At 43.7% G+C, this 14,413-nt stretch overlaps 1 protein-coding gene across 4 annotated transcripts in view; it reads right to left on the bottom strand.

The window, feature by feature from the left end:
* LOC101340363 (epidermal retinol dehydrogenase 2) overlaps positions 1 to 14,339 on the bottom strand; it is a 28,388-nt gene extending 14,049 nt beyond the window's left edge. The window contains exons 1-3 of one of the 4 annotated variants that reach the window (XM_023727785.1): positions 5,189 to 5,230; positions 4,948 to 5,094; positions 2,080 to 2,426 (exon numbers count right to left, since the gene is read on the bottom strand). In XM_023727785.1, the coding sequence (XP_023583553.1) occupies positions 2,080 to 2,426; positions 4,948 to 4,969 (369 nt within the window). In that variant the 5' untranslated portion in view covers positions 4,970 to 5,094; positions 5,189 to 5,230. Of the gene's footprint in view, positions 1 to 2,079; positions 2,427 to 4,947; positions 6,408 to 14,073 lie in introns of those variants that run through there. The other 3 variants (XM_004372611.2, XM_023727783.1, XM_023727784.1) reach the window with 3 other exon arrangements.
* Positions 14,340 to 14,413: the final 74 nt, after the last annotated feature.

Genomic DNA, 14,413 nt, shown 5'->3' with positions numbered 1-14,413 from the left:
GTACAAGATGGCAGATCTGAATTTCCCAACCACTGAAAGTTTCCCAGTCACTCTTTATCAGCAATAGCAGGCAATGGTGAAAAGCCAGCTACTTTGAAGGACCACTCAGTTTAAATCTGAAATTTGACCTTGGACATTAGAAATCAGCAATATGACATTTTCACAGATGGTACAAAAACATTAATGCTTCTTTTAGTATCTGTTGTTGAATGTAACAATGCAGTCAGTTAGAGGTATGCCAAGCAAAATTGATTTGAATTTGCCTTGTCTAAGCGATCACAGACATTAAATACACAGTTAGGATACTTCTGTGTTCTACATCAAGAATAAGTAATGACAACATAGCTCTAGTCAGTCTGGTCTCTGTGAATCTTTCAAAATAACCCTTCATCCAGCAGTGCTGAGCAGCAAAGTGGAACTTTCTGAACTGAGTGCAAAGCTATGCTCTTCAGACACCACATTCAAAGTTATCAGGGAGTTGGCTGACGTGAAACACTGCCCTAACTGTTCTGAAAATTTCCTCCTTGATCCCTTCTCTATGGAATACTTCTTAAAATTCTCTGGCACTTTCCCACTATCCAAAATGAGAAGTGGAAATGGTTGGCCTACAACGGTGGAGAATACTTTGCCTTCTCTGAATTCACAAGAGGACGAATAATTCTCACCAAACCCAAAAGAGATACAAGCTGGATAATAAAATGGTACTATGGCCTGTTTGACAATTTCTGAAACGAATCACCTTGTACAGAACTAAATCACAGAAATGGGGGAGAGGGAGGTAATTATTTATACAGCACCGCACACTAGCTTACACAACATCTGAAAACCTTCAGTGTTTGGATATAAACCAGCCATTGCTCAAGAATGGCCACAGAAGCTGTTTATTGTCCGTGTAAATCCACAAACCAGGTATCAAGGCTTGAAGTGAAATGACTAAAGTTCTGAGGTCAGTTGCAGCACAGGTACAACTACACTTAGAGGGTGGCCCCAGTGTAAGCCTGTCAGGTTTTCATCTCCACTGACTGTACTGGCAGCCTGTGTTGGAAGATGGTGGTAACAGAGATGCCAAATGTACAGAACAACTTAAAAAAACATTAGGAAGTGCATCTGCCAGACCTTTCCACTAGAAAGTGGAGTAGGAGGTGACAAGAGGAGCCTGGTGATCATGGAGTAGCACAATGTGGGTAAGGCTGCTCATGCCAGGCTTTTCACTAAACTGGGGGGTCCTGAGAGCCACAATAAAGGTCCCAGGAGAGTGCTGGGTGGAGAAGACATGCCAATGTAGAGGATGGAGAAATCTTTCTAAGAGAAAGGGAGCAGCTGTCACACAGGCCTGTGCCTCCAGGAATTCAGTAAAGCTGCCCCATTGGCAACTGGAGCTTTGGTTTCCCTGGAAGATTTCTTTATGTGTGCATCTGTATAATTGCCCAATGAGCCAATGCTGTTAAGCATCTTTAGGATGAATTCAGATTTTCTCATGACAACTTGAAAGAAGATTGAAATGAAACTCAATTGTAGAGTGGTGAAAATAGCCTAAATTTAAGACCAGACTAACTCTGGGTTCAAATCCTGGCTCAGTCATTTACTAGCTCTGTGACACTGGGCAGACTATTTAATATTTCTGAGTCTTGGGTCCTTTATCTTCAAAGAAGGATGCTATCACCTACCGTTTACAATGCGGTAGGAGCCAGTCCAGCCAGTAGAGCATGTGGACAGCAACATAAGTCTGGAGTTGACAGCCTCAAGTCCCAGCTGTGGCTTTGCTACTCATTAGCTTTGTTTCTTAGGTAAGTTACTTACCTTCTTCTCCATGTCTGTTTCCTTACTTGTAAAATGCGGAAAATAATGGGCTCTACTTTGCAGGGTTATGATGTGGTATAGACAAGGTGCTTAGCACAGTGTCTTGCATAGGTAAGGACTCAAAACACTTCATCCCCATTTCGTGCAATATTCTTTAAATTAAAGAGAAATTCAAGATAGGCATTAAGAAAGGCAAACGTACAAAGAAACTGATGCATGTTGAAGTATTTTCTTAGCGTTCCTGACACTAATACCAAATAACTAGCATCCAAGATGTACCTGGTCAGCCACTCTGTATACGTCTTCCCTTTGACTGCAATCACAGGAATAAGCGTGAACTCTCGTGGCCCCAGCTTCCTGAGCCATCCTGCACGTCTGCTCATTCCCGTCTTTGTTGATGTCCCACAGAACAAGTACTGATCCAAGCCGGGCAAACTGTAAAGCTAACAGCCTTCCGATTCCACTCCCAGCACCTGTTATAAGGACTATTTCACCAGCAACATTCTTCCTTGGCTTTGGGATTATGGAAAACACCATAGTCTCCAGAAGGGAAAAGAGTACTTTTCCTAAGAACAAGACCACGTTGTCTTTCGGTTTGCTGTTGGGAGCCATATTCTGGTTGACACCTAAAAAAAAGAGTGATGTGTATGAAGACTTAGCCACCCATCCCTTCTGAGTTTGCTTACCACATGGAGCTCTCAGTCTGAAGGAGTGAGGGTGACTGAGAAGCTCAATTTAAACATCTCTCCTGGTAGCAGACTCTGAAGTCAGAAAGGGGAAGAGAACTTCAGGGACTATAGCTTGTCCAACTTCCTATCCTCAGTACCTAGCACTGAGCTATGCACATATTTATATGCCTTCTATGCATTACATCACAGAAATGATCATTAATCAGGAACTGTAACCATCCTGCCAAAACTTAACCCAGAGCATACGTTCATTATTTCTTCATGGTTACCTTTCTTCATAATGACCCTGAGTCTGGTTGGCTGAGTTAATGCTCAAAGTCTTAACCCCATCATGATGTTTATAACATAACGTCTACCTCCCTGGTCTTAGTTTTGTTTCCTTTTCTGTTTGTGCCTTCTCATCTGTCCTACTGCTCTTTAATTTTGTGTGACTATTTAAAATCTGTGATGCAAGAAGAAAACTTAAAATCCGATTTATATGAGGTGTCTGAAGAGAAGTAATTAAACATGGTACACCTTTTCTGACAGATTCGCTATCAGCACCAGATCTCTCTTCCCTTGGCTCCTGCGGTCCTGTGCAGGCCAGCTACACAGTGCTGACCGTCCTGTCGTGTGACTGTTCAGCGTTGGTGAGAGATAAACATGGATTCCTGCTCTGCCTCAGCTGAGCTATAAAATCTTGGGCAGGTTGCTGAGCCTTTCTGGGCCTCAGTCTTCTCACCTAAACTGGTTGTATGGCATAGGGTGGTTTTGCAGATTAAATGAGAATGAATGTTAATGTGCTTAACCATAACGCCTGGTACTCACTAGGAGTCTTACAAATGTTATTAAGTGTTAGGGATGGAACTGTGTCCCCCAAGAAGATACGTTAAGTCTTAACTAACCTCTGGTACCTTTGAATGTGACCTTGTTTGGAAATAGGGTCTCTGCAGATGTTATCAGTTAACAGGAGGTCATACTTGAGGGTGGGTTCTATTCCAATTTGAGTGTTCCTTATAAAAGAGACACAGGGAGACAGACAGGAAGGAGGCCATGTGAACACTGGGGCTACTAGAAGCTAGGAGAGATAGAAAGGATCTCCCCCTACAGATTTTAGAGAGCACTGGCTTGGTCAACACGTTGATTTGGTCTTCCAGCTTCGAGAACTGTGAGACAATAAATTTCTGTTCTTATTAGCCACTTAGTTTATGGTATTTTGTAACAGCAGCCCTCTTGTTGTTATTAGTTGCCATCAAGTCAACTCTGACTCATGACGACCCTAGGAACCTAATAATCATCATCATGTTTCTTGGACTCATAGTGCTTCTCACCAAGAAGGCACTCTAAATGCTTTCTGACTGAAAAAGCCTCTTCTTCACAAACTCATGCAAGGCTCAGTGCTGACATGCTACTCTCAGGTACTCATGCTTCAGTGAGAATGGGTTTAGTCAGATGCCTTACTAACACCTAACTAAGAAGCTCTGAGCCAGATAAGGACAGAGCAGCCAGGAGATGGGAGGGGAATGAAGAAAGAACAGCAGGTCTTCACGGACTCTTCAGTTTGGCCCAGGTCAGACCAACCACCATTAATGTCTATGATTGGATTGTTCATCTACAAGAGGGCTTGGAGCATGGCCTAACTCACAGACAACGCTAGAGCTGAATGTAAACTAAATTGTCCTTCCTTGGCTCATTCTACAGGTGAGACTGAGAATCAGAGGAAATCTGTATGTGATGAATCCAAGGCCCCTGTGCTCATCAGCAGCAGGGCCAGGTGTGCCCAGGTATTATGCTTACTGAGCACTGACTGTGCTGGGTGCAATGCTGGATGCTTGGGGTTTAGGGGAAGGATTTCTGCTCCCAGGATCTCTGCTCTGGTGAGCTGAGTCTAGTGGAAGAGACAGACATTAAACAGATGCATACCTGCTACAAGCTGTTAAGTGCTATAAAGAAAGTGCAGGGTGTCACAGACAGCATACAGGAGGTCTGATTTAGACTGGGGTTGGGGAAGGAATGACAGGGAAGATTTGCTGGGAAGTGACATTTTAAGCAATTATGGAATGATGAATGGTTGTCGGCAAATGCATTGGGGAATAGCTTGCATGGTAGAGAAACAGACTAGAGGAAGGCCTTGAAGCAGGTAAGAGAAGCTGAAATGCAGCCAGTGTGGTCACAAGGTAGTGAGCAAGAGGGCCAGAGGCCAGGCAGGCTCAGGGAGGAGGGCGGGGCCAGAGCACGAAGTTCACACTAAGTGCAACATAAAGCCACTGAAGGGTCTTATTGAGAGTGTGACTCAACTGGTGGCTTTGAGAGGTGTTTTTTGGCTCCTCTGTGACTAGTTCTTGGGGAAAAGAGGGTAGGTGCCATAGCAGGAGAGTACTGCATTAGTCTAGGTGAGAGACGGGGAGAAGTAGAAGGATTGGAGATGCAAGGTGGGTGTAGAACTATCATTTCCATTGTGTGATGGTGCTGTCCATACCAGCTGGTCCTTGGATAGGCATGTCCACCTTGCACTCTGGGCACAGTGCTCCTCCAAACAGAAGGACCTGACAGCCAGGGTGTGGCAGGGAGGAGCAGCACAGAATGTCCTTGGCACAGGGCTGACCAATGTCCTCGGTGCAGGCAGCTAGGAAAGTAGTAACAGGAAGTCTGTCTGCAGAACGTGGCCATAGGGGGCATATGGATAGTCTTCTCCCAATAAAGTAATTCAGTACACATACCAGGAGAGGCAGAATGACTCCCAGGTGCACAGGAACAATAACCAGACCAGCTAAATTTATAAACACTCCCTCAGGAAAGGTTGTGTCACTTGAGAGGCGCAGTCTGTAGAGATCGTTTTAGCTGTATGTCCAGGACTGTCCAGGGAATAAGAATGCTGGATCTGGGGGCATGGGCACTCTGGCCAAACAAAGAGGTGTTTTCTGCTGTGGCACACTGGACTTCACCAGGCTTTAGATGAAGAGCCTTCAAACTCTGTCATCTTTGCTCTGATTTATTTTCAGAGTAACTTCCTGCAGAACTTGGAGAGAAGATGGCATTTCCGGGCACACATATCCCTTCCCCCCTGGGGACCCCAAGGCAACTTCCCACCTGCCACTGCCTGGGCCCTGTTAACACTCCTTCCACCAGAAAGCCTACCCCAGGCTGACTCAGCCATGACATCCCTGCCCCCAGACCAGGCCCACCACTCTGTAAGTACATCCAGAAGGACAGAAGTCTACTTCTCTCCTTAGTGGTCTCTAGTACTGCTGGGGAGGCCACTACTCTCACCATAGACCAGGGTGACATGAAAGCTCTTAATGGCAGGACATCCTAGATTTCAGTGCATCACTGTCTCAACCCTGGCCTGAAGCAAGACCTAGAACAAGTCTGTTATCTTATCCTCATCTTGGCAGATTCCTACTTGTTTCTCGAGCACTTGGCATCCTGAGGCCTCCTACATTTGGATGCCTGCTGGGTCTGCCAGTAACATTTCTTCAACTTTGGTAAAAACTACTTCATCTCTTGGTGCTTTGATTACCTCCTCTACAAAGGGGGATTCTATTAGTATATACCAATACTTACCTCTTAGGGGAGCTGTGGGAGCTAAATGAGTTAATATCAACGAAGGTTGTATGGACACTACTAGTCAATATGGAACTTTTGAGCAAATTAGAAAAAAGGAAAAAAAGGTCGGTATCCCCCTGCACGTTGCCTCTATCCAGAGTGCCCAGAGAGGCAGGAGCAGCGGGGCTGGATTTCAGCATTGAAGGTTTGCACATCACCTTCTACACCCACTCAGCTCCCAAAGAGTGGCAAAGTCACAGTGGAGAGGCCTAGCTGGAGTAGTGCCAGGCACAATGACAACATAAAGATCAGCTAGAACTATTATTAGTACCCTGATAGCAGATGAAAAATTGAAGAACAGTGTCTCATTCATTGTCAAAAAGAACATTTCCAGATCTATCCTGAAGTACAACACAGTCAGTGATAGAATAATATCCATACACCTACAAGGAAGACCAATTAATACACCTATTATTCAAATTTATGCATTAATACCAAAAATGAAGAAACTGAAGATTTTTACCAACTTCTGCAGTCTGAAATCAATCAAACATGCAATCAAGATGCACTGATAATTACTGGTGATTGGAATGAGAAAGTTAGAAACAAAGACGAAGGATCAGTAGTTGGAAAATACGGCCTTGGTGACAGAAATAACTCCAGAGATTGCATGACAGAATCTTACAAGATCAATGACATACTCATTGGAAATACCTTTTTCAACAACATAAATGGCAACCATACACATGGACCTTGCTAGATGGAAAACACAGAAATGAAATCCACTACATCTGTGGAAAGAGATGATGGAAAAGCTCAACAATATCAGTCTGAAAAAGCCAGGGGCTGACTGCTGAACAGACCAGCAATTGCTCATATGCAAGGTCAAATTGAAGGTGAAGAAAATTAAAACAAGTCCACGAGAGCCAAAGCTCTCCTGAATTTAGAGAACATCTAAAGAATAGATTTGATGCACTGAACACTAGTGAGTGAAGACTACACTACTTGTGGGATGACATCAAGGATATCATACATGAAGAAAGCAAAAGGTCATTAAAAAGAGGAAAGAAAGAAAAAACTAAAATGATGTCAGAGGAGACTCAAACTTGCTCTTGAATGTAGAGTAGCTAAAGTGAACAGAAGAAATGATGAAGTAAAAGAGCTGAACAGAAGATTTCAAAGGGCTGCTCGAGAAGGCAAAGTAAAGTATTATAACAACATGTGCAAAGATTTGGAGTTAGAAAACCAAAAGGGAAGAACATGCTTGGCATTTCTCAAGCTGAAGGAACTGAAGAAAATTCAGGCCTCAAGTTGAATCTTGAAAGATTCCATGAGCAAAACATTGTATGATGCAGAAGCAGCAAAAGAAGATGGAAGGAATATACACAGTCACTGTACCAAAAATAACTGGTTGACATTCAGCCATTTCAGGAGGTAGCATATGATCAAGAATCAATAGTACTGAAGGAAAAAGTCCAAGCTGCGCTGAAGGGAATGGCAAAAAACAAGGCTCTAGGAATTGATGGAATACCAATTGAGATGTTTCAACAAACGGATACAATTCTGGAAGCTCTCACTCATCTATGCCAAGAAATTTGGAAGACAGCTGCCTGGACAACTGACTGGAAGAATCCATTATTTGTGCCCATTCCATAGAAAAGTGATTCAACAGAATGTGGAAATTATCAAACAATATCATTAATATCACACACAAGTAAAATGTTGTTGAAGATAATTCAAAAATAGTTGCAGCAGTACATTGACAGGGAAGTGCCAGAAATTCAAGCTGGATTCAGAAGAAATTCAAGCTGGATTCAGTGGAACACGGGATATCATTGCTGATGTCAGATGGATCTTGGCTGAAAGCAGAGAATACCAGAAAGATGTTTACCTGTGTTTATTGGCTATGCAAAGGCATTCAACTGTCTAGATCATAACAAAATATGGAATGGAAATTCCAAAACACTTAATTGTGCTCATGAGGAATGTGTATGTAGACCAAGAGGCAGTTGTTCAAATAGAACAAGGGGATACTGAGTGATTTAAAATCAGGAAAATGAGCATGAGGGTTTTATCCTTTCACCATACTTATTCAGTCTGTATGCTGAGCAAATAATCCAAGAAGCTGGACTATATGAAGAAGAACGGGTCATCAGGATTGGAGGAAGACTCATTAACAACCTGCAATATGCAGATGACACAACCTTGCTTTGCTGAAAGTGAAGAGGACTTGAAGCACTTGCTGATGAAGATCAAAGACCACAGCCTTCAATACGGATTACACCTCAACATAAAGAAAACAAAAATCCTCACAGCTAGACAAGTAAGTAACATCATAATAAATGGATAAAATATTGAAGTTGTCAATGATTTCATTTTACTTGGATCAACAATCAACGCCCATGGAAGCAGCAATTAAGAAATCAAACAACGTATTCCACTGAGCAAATCTGCTGCAAAAGACCTCTTTAGAAGTGTTCAAAAGCAAAGATGTCACTTTGAGGACTAAGATGCGCGTGACCCAAGCCACGGTATTTTCAATTGCCTCATACGCATGTGAAAGCTGGCCAATGAATAAGGATGATAAAAGAAGAACTGATGTATCTGATTTACTATGTTGGTGAAGAATATTTAATATATCACGGACTGCCAGAAAACGAACAAATCTGTCTTGGAAGCAGTACAGCCAGGATGCTCCTTAGAATATGTTATCAAGAGGAACTAGTTCCTGGAGAAGGACATCATGCTTGGAGAAGTAGAGGGTCAGCTAAAAAGAGGAAGACACTCATCGAGATTGACTGACACAGTGGCTGCAACAATGGGCTCAACAGCAACGATTATAAATACGGCCGAGGATCAGGTGGTATTTGGTTATGTTGTACACGGGGTCACTATGAGTCGAACTGACTCAACAGCACCTAACAACAACTAGCAGATGAATTCACAATCACCAGCAAAGCCAATGAGAGATGGTTATAATAAGTCCACTTACAAGCATATGTAAATTTAAGGTTCTATTTGATTTTAAAGACACTTTCTAGGTCATGATCACTTATTAAATTTAATTATATTTACTAGATTTAATCAGGCTCAAGACATCATTGGTTTCTCCACCTTGTGGCCTAGCCAATTTAAGAGCTGAGGTAACTCAACATGACATCCAAAGGCAATGTCTACTGCGTGAAACATGTCACAACATGGATGAATTTGGAGGACATTATGCTGAGTGAAATAAACCATTACAGAAGGACAAATAATTGTATGAAACCACTATTACAAAGAAACAAGAAAAAGTTTACACATAGGAAAAAATAATCTTTGACAGTTACTGGGGATAGGAGGGCTATTGTTGTTGTTAGGTGCCATCGAGTCGCTTCCGACTCATAGCGACCCTATGTACCACAGAACGAAACACTGCCCGGCCCTGTGCCACACTCACAATCGTTGCTATGCTTGAGCCCACTGTTGCAGCCACTGTGTCAATCCATCTCGTTGAGGGTCTTCCTCTTTTTCGCTGACCTCTACTTTACCAAGCATGATGTCCTTCTCCAGGGACTGATCCCTTCTAACAACATGTCCAAATTATGTAAGACATAGTCTTGCCATCCTTGCTTCTAAGGAGCATTCTGGCTGTACTTCTTCCAAGACAGATTTGTTTGTTCTTTTGGCAGTCCATGGTATTTCAATATTCTTCACCAACACCACAATTCAAAGGTGTCAAATCTTCTTTGGTCTTCCTTATTCATTGTCCAGCTTTTGCATGCGTATGATGTGACTGAAAATACCACGGCTTGGGTCAGACGCACCTTAGTCTTCAAGGTGTTATCTTTGCTTTTTAACATTTTAAAGAGGTCTTCTGCAGCAGATTTGACCAATGCAATGTGTCTTTTGATTTCCTGACTGCTGCTTCCATGGGTGTTGATTGTGGATCAAAGTAAAATGAAATCCTTGACAACTTCAATCTTTTCTCCATTTATCATGATGTTGCTAATTGGTCTAGTTGTGAGGAATTTTGTTTTCTTTATGTTGAAGTGTAATTCATACTGAAGACTGTGGTCTTTGATCTTCATCAGTAAGTGCTTCAAGTCCTCTTCACTTTCAGCAAGCAAGGTTGTCTCATCTGCATATCACAGGTTGTTAATGAGCCTTCCTCCAATCCCGATACCCTGTTCTTCATACAGTCCAGCTTCCTGGATTATTTACTCAGCATATAGATTTAATAGTCATGGTAAAAGAATGCAACCCTGACGCACACCTTTCCTGACTTTAAACCATGCAGTATCCCCTCGTTCTGTCCGAACTACTGCCTCCTGATCTATGTACAGGTTCTTCATGAGCACAATTAAGTGTTCTGGAATTCCTTCTTCGCAATGTTATCCATAATTTGTTATGATCCACACAGTCGAATGTCTTAGGACAGCCAATAAAACACAGGTAAACATCTTTCTGGTATTCTCTGCTTTCAGCCAGGATCCATCTGACATCAGCAATGATATTCCTGGTTCCCCATCCTCTTCTGAATCCGGCCTGAATTTCTCCCAGTTCCTTGCTGACATACTGCTGCAGTCGCTTTTGAATGATCTTCAGCAAAATTTTACTTGCATGTGATATTAATGATATTGTTTGATAATATCTGCATTAAGTTGGATCACCTTTCTTGGGAGTAGGCATAAATATGGATGTCTTCCAGTCAGTTGGCCAGGTAGCTGTCTTCCAAATTTCTTGGCATAGATGAGTGAGCACTTCCGGTGTTGCTTCTGTTCGTTGAAATGTCTCAATTGATATTCTGTCAATTCCTGGAGCCTGTTTTTCGCCAATGCTTTCAGTGCAGCTTGGACTTCTTCCTTCAGTACCATCGGCTCCTGATCATATGCTACCTCCTGAAATGGATGAACACTGACCAATTCTGTTTGGTATAATGACTCTGTGTATTCCTTTCATCTTCTTTTGATGCTTCCTGCGTTGTTTAATATTTTCCCCATAGAATCCTTCACTATTGCAACTCAAGGCTTGGATTTTTTTTTCAGTTCTTTCAGCTTGAGAAATGCCGAGCGTGTTCTTCCCTTTTGGTTTTCTATCTCCAGCTCTTTGCATGTGTCATTATAATACTCTGTTTCCAACTTTCACATTCCAATCACCCATAATTATCAATACATCCTGATTGCATGTTTGATCAATTTCAGACTGCAGAAGCTGGTAAAAATCTTCAATTTCTTCATCTTTGGCCTTAGGGGTTGGTGTGTAAATTTGAATAATAGTCGTATTAACTGGTCTTCCTTGTAGGCATATGGATATTACCCTATCACCGACAGCATCGTACTTCAGGATAGATCTTGAAAAGTTCTTTTTGACGATGAATGTGATGCTATGCCTCTTCAAGTTGTTGTTCCCAGCATAGTAGACCATATGATTGTCTGATTCAAAATGGCCAATACCAGTCCGTTTCAGCTCACTAATGCCTAGGATATCGATGTTTATGCATGCCATTTCATTTCTGACGATTTCCAATTTTCCTAGATTCATACTTCATACAGTCCACGTTCCAATTACTAATGGATGTTTGCAGCTGTTTCTTCTCATTTTGAGTCGTGCCACATCAGCAAACGAAGGTCCTGAAAGCTTGACTCCATCCACGTCATTAAGGTCTACTCTACCTTGAGGAGGTAGCTCTTCCCCAGTAGTCTTTTGAGTGCCTTCCAGCCAGGGGGGCGCTCATCTTCTGGCACTATATCAATGTTCTGTTGCTATTCATAAGGTTTTCACTGGCTAATTCTTTTCAGAAGCAGACTGCTGGGTCCTTCTTCCTAGCCTGTCTTAGTCTGGACACTCAGCTGAAACCTGTCCACCATGGGTGATCCTGCTGGTATCTGAATACCAGTGGCAAAGCTTCCAACATCACAGCAACATGCAAGCCCCCACATTACCACAAACTGACAGACGTGGGGGATGGGAGGGCCAAGGAGGGAAAATTACCAATAGGTAGAAGACATGTATTAATATTGATAAAGGGAAAGGTAATACACAGTATAGGAGAAGTCAGCAAAACATGACTAAAACATGGAGGACACTGAGAGGGGTGCAAGAATAAAGGGCAACAATGGTAAATACTACAGCACAGACAATCCTACAACAATAGTATTAGCAAACACTAATTTATGAATAGATACATAGGTAGATATGATAAGAGATGTGGGAGGGTGTACCAGTGAACCCCTGCCACAACTCACACCTGCAGATATAAGACTGGTGGTAGATATTTCAACATACATAACTGTAATGCTGCTCATATATTAATATAGACAATAGAACATACAAAGGTGACAGTGAGGGCAACCTCTTAGACATAACCAAACACCTCATAGGACAAAGCTCCTAGACTCGAAGGCGAAGGACCATAGTCTTGGGGTCATCTAGGTCAACTGGCACAACACAGTTCATAAACACAAAGTTCTGCATCCTACTTTGGTCAGTAGTGTGTGGGGTTTTAAAAGCTTGTGAGCAGCCATCTAAAATACAACTACTGGTCTGTTACTGTCTGGAGCAAGGGAGAGTGAAGAAAACCAAAGACTCAAGGGAGCGAAGCATGTCACAACATGCATAAATTTGGAGGACATCATGCTGAGTGAAATAAGGCAATCATAAAAGGTCAAATATTGTATGAGACCACTATTATAAAGAAACAGGAAAAAGTTTACACACAGGAAAAAAAAAATCTTTGATGGTTACCAGGAATGGGAGGGCCAGGGAGGGAAAATTACCAAATAGGTAGAAGACATGTGTTAATATTAGTGAAGGGAAAGTCCAAAGGACTAATGGACCACATGAACCACAACCTATGTGACCCTGAGACCAAAAGCACTAGATGGTGCCCGACTACCACTACAGACTGCTTTGACTGGGATCCCAACAGAGGGTCCCCGACAGAGTGGGAGAAAAATTGTACAATAATCAAATTCACAAAAAAGATCAGACTTACTTGTCTGACAGAGACTGGAGGAACCCATGAGATTACGGCTCTAAGACACCCCTCTGACCTGGAATTGATACCATTCCCAGAGACCACCTTTCAGCCAAACCATAGAAAAGCCCATAAAATAAACAGTAACACCCAAGAGGAAACTGCTCCTTAGAACAATCAATTATAGGACATCAAAAGGGCAACATTTGCCCAAAAGCAAAGATGAGAAGGCAGGAAAACCCGAACCAAACCCGCTGCCATGGAGCTGATTCCGACTCAGCGACCCCATTGGGTTTCTAAGGCTATAAATCTCTATGGAAGCAGACTGCCACGTTTTCCTCCCACAGAGCAGTTCATGGTTTCAAACCGCTGATCTTTCCCTTAGCAGCAGACTGCTTTAACCACTGGGCCACTAGACCTCCCTCAGAGACGGCAAGAAGGGGTAGAAAATTCAGACAAAATGAAAGGGGGTACCTAAGACAGAAATGGGGAGAGTACTGACACATTTTGGGGAATGAAACCAATGTCATGGAACACTTTATGTACATACTATGGAATGGAAAACTAATTTGCTCCGTAAACTTTCACCTAACGCACCCCCCCCCCAAAAAAAAAAAGGCAATTTCTGCTTCCCAGGCCAGGGCGCATGGGCAAGTTTGCCCTTGAAGGTGCACGGGTTAAGCAAGGCAGAAGCTTAGACAGAACGGGGGGCGGGGTGGGAGGAGTGGGCGCGGCCGGAAGGGAGGTAGATACACGGAACAGCAGAGAGGAGACAACTCAGGCAGATTAAAAAAAAAGTCACCAGCCTCGGCACTCTGCTCCGGGGTGGGGCGGTAAAGCTGCGAGCTGGCCCCTCCGGGTGGGAGGGTGCCCAGCGGAGTTCGGCCCACCAGCCGTGCAAGGGGCCTGCACTCGCCGCGACCCAGGAAGGCAGTACGCTCGGCCTCCACTTGGGGAGCGCTGCGTGCTCGGGCTCGCCGAAGCCCGCGCCCTTCGCGTTACCGCCCCGGTGGGGGCGCAGAGATATCTTCGCGCCACCGCGGGTTCCCACCGATGGGTAGCTGACCTGGCCCCCGGCGCCGGGAACCTCGCGCAACTCACCGCAGACACCCTGCCTTCGCACCCGCGCTTCTGGTTCGCAGCTCGTCCGGATTCAAGCGTTTATCCGTCTCCCCGCGAGACTGCGTCCAATGCCGGGAGACCGCGCCCGCGCAGGGGTGGGGCCGCGTGTGGGTCCCGGCACATCCTGTCTGCTCGCCCTCGTCCTCTTTTCTCTGACTGGGAGAGCTAAAGCCGGAAAACGACAGTGGAGACCGGATGCAGCCCCGGGATTTCTTAGAGCGGTGCTTCTCCAATTTGGGTCACATTGGAATCTTCAGGGGAAGTCGCGTTCCAGATTATTACATCAGAATTTCAGAATGTCTGGGTTTAGAGGAGGGTG

Source organism: Trichechus manatus, unplaced genomic scaffold, assembly GCF_000243295.1.
Source record: "Trichechus manatus latirostris isolate Lorelei unplaced genomic scaffold, TriManLat1.0 scaffold00018, whole genome shotgun sequence".
Lineage (NCBI taxonomy): Eukaryota > Metazoa > Chordata > Mammalia > Sirenia > Trichechidae > Trichechus > Trichechus manatus.
This window is presented reverse-complemented; position numbering and strand designations above follow the sequence as displayed.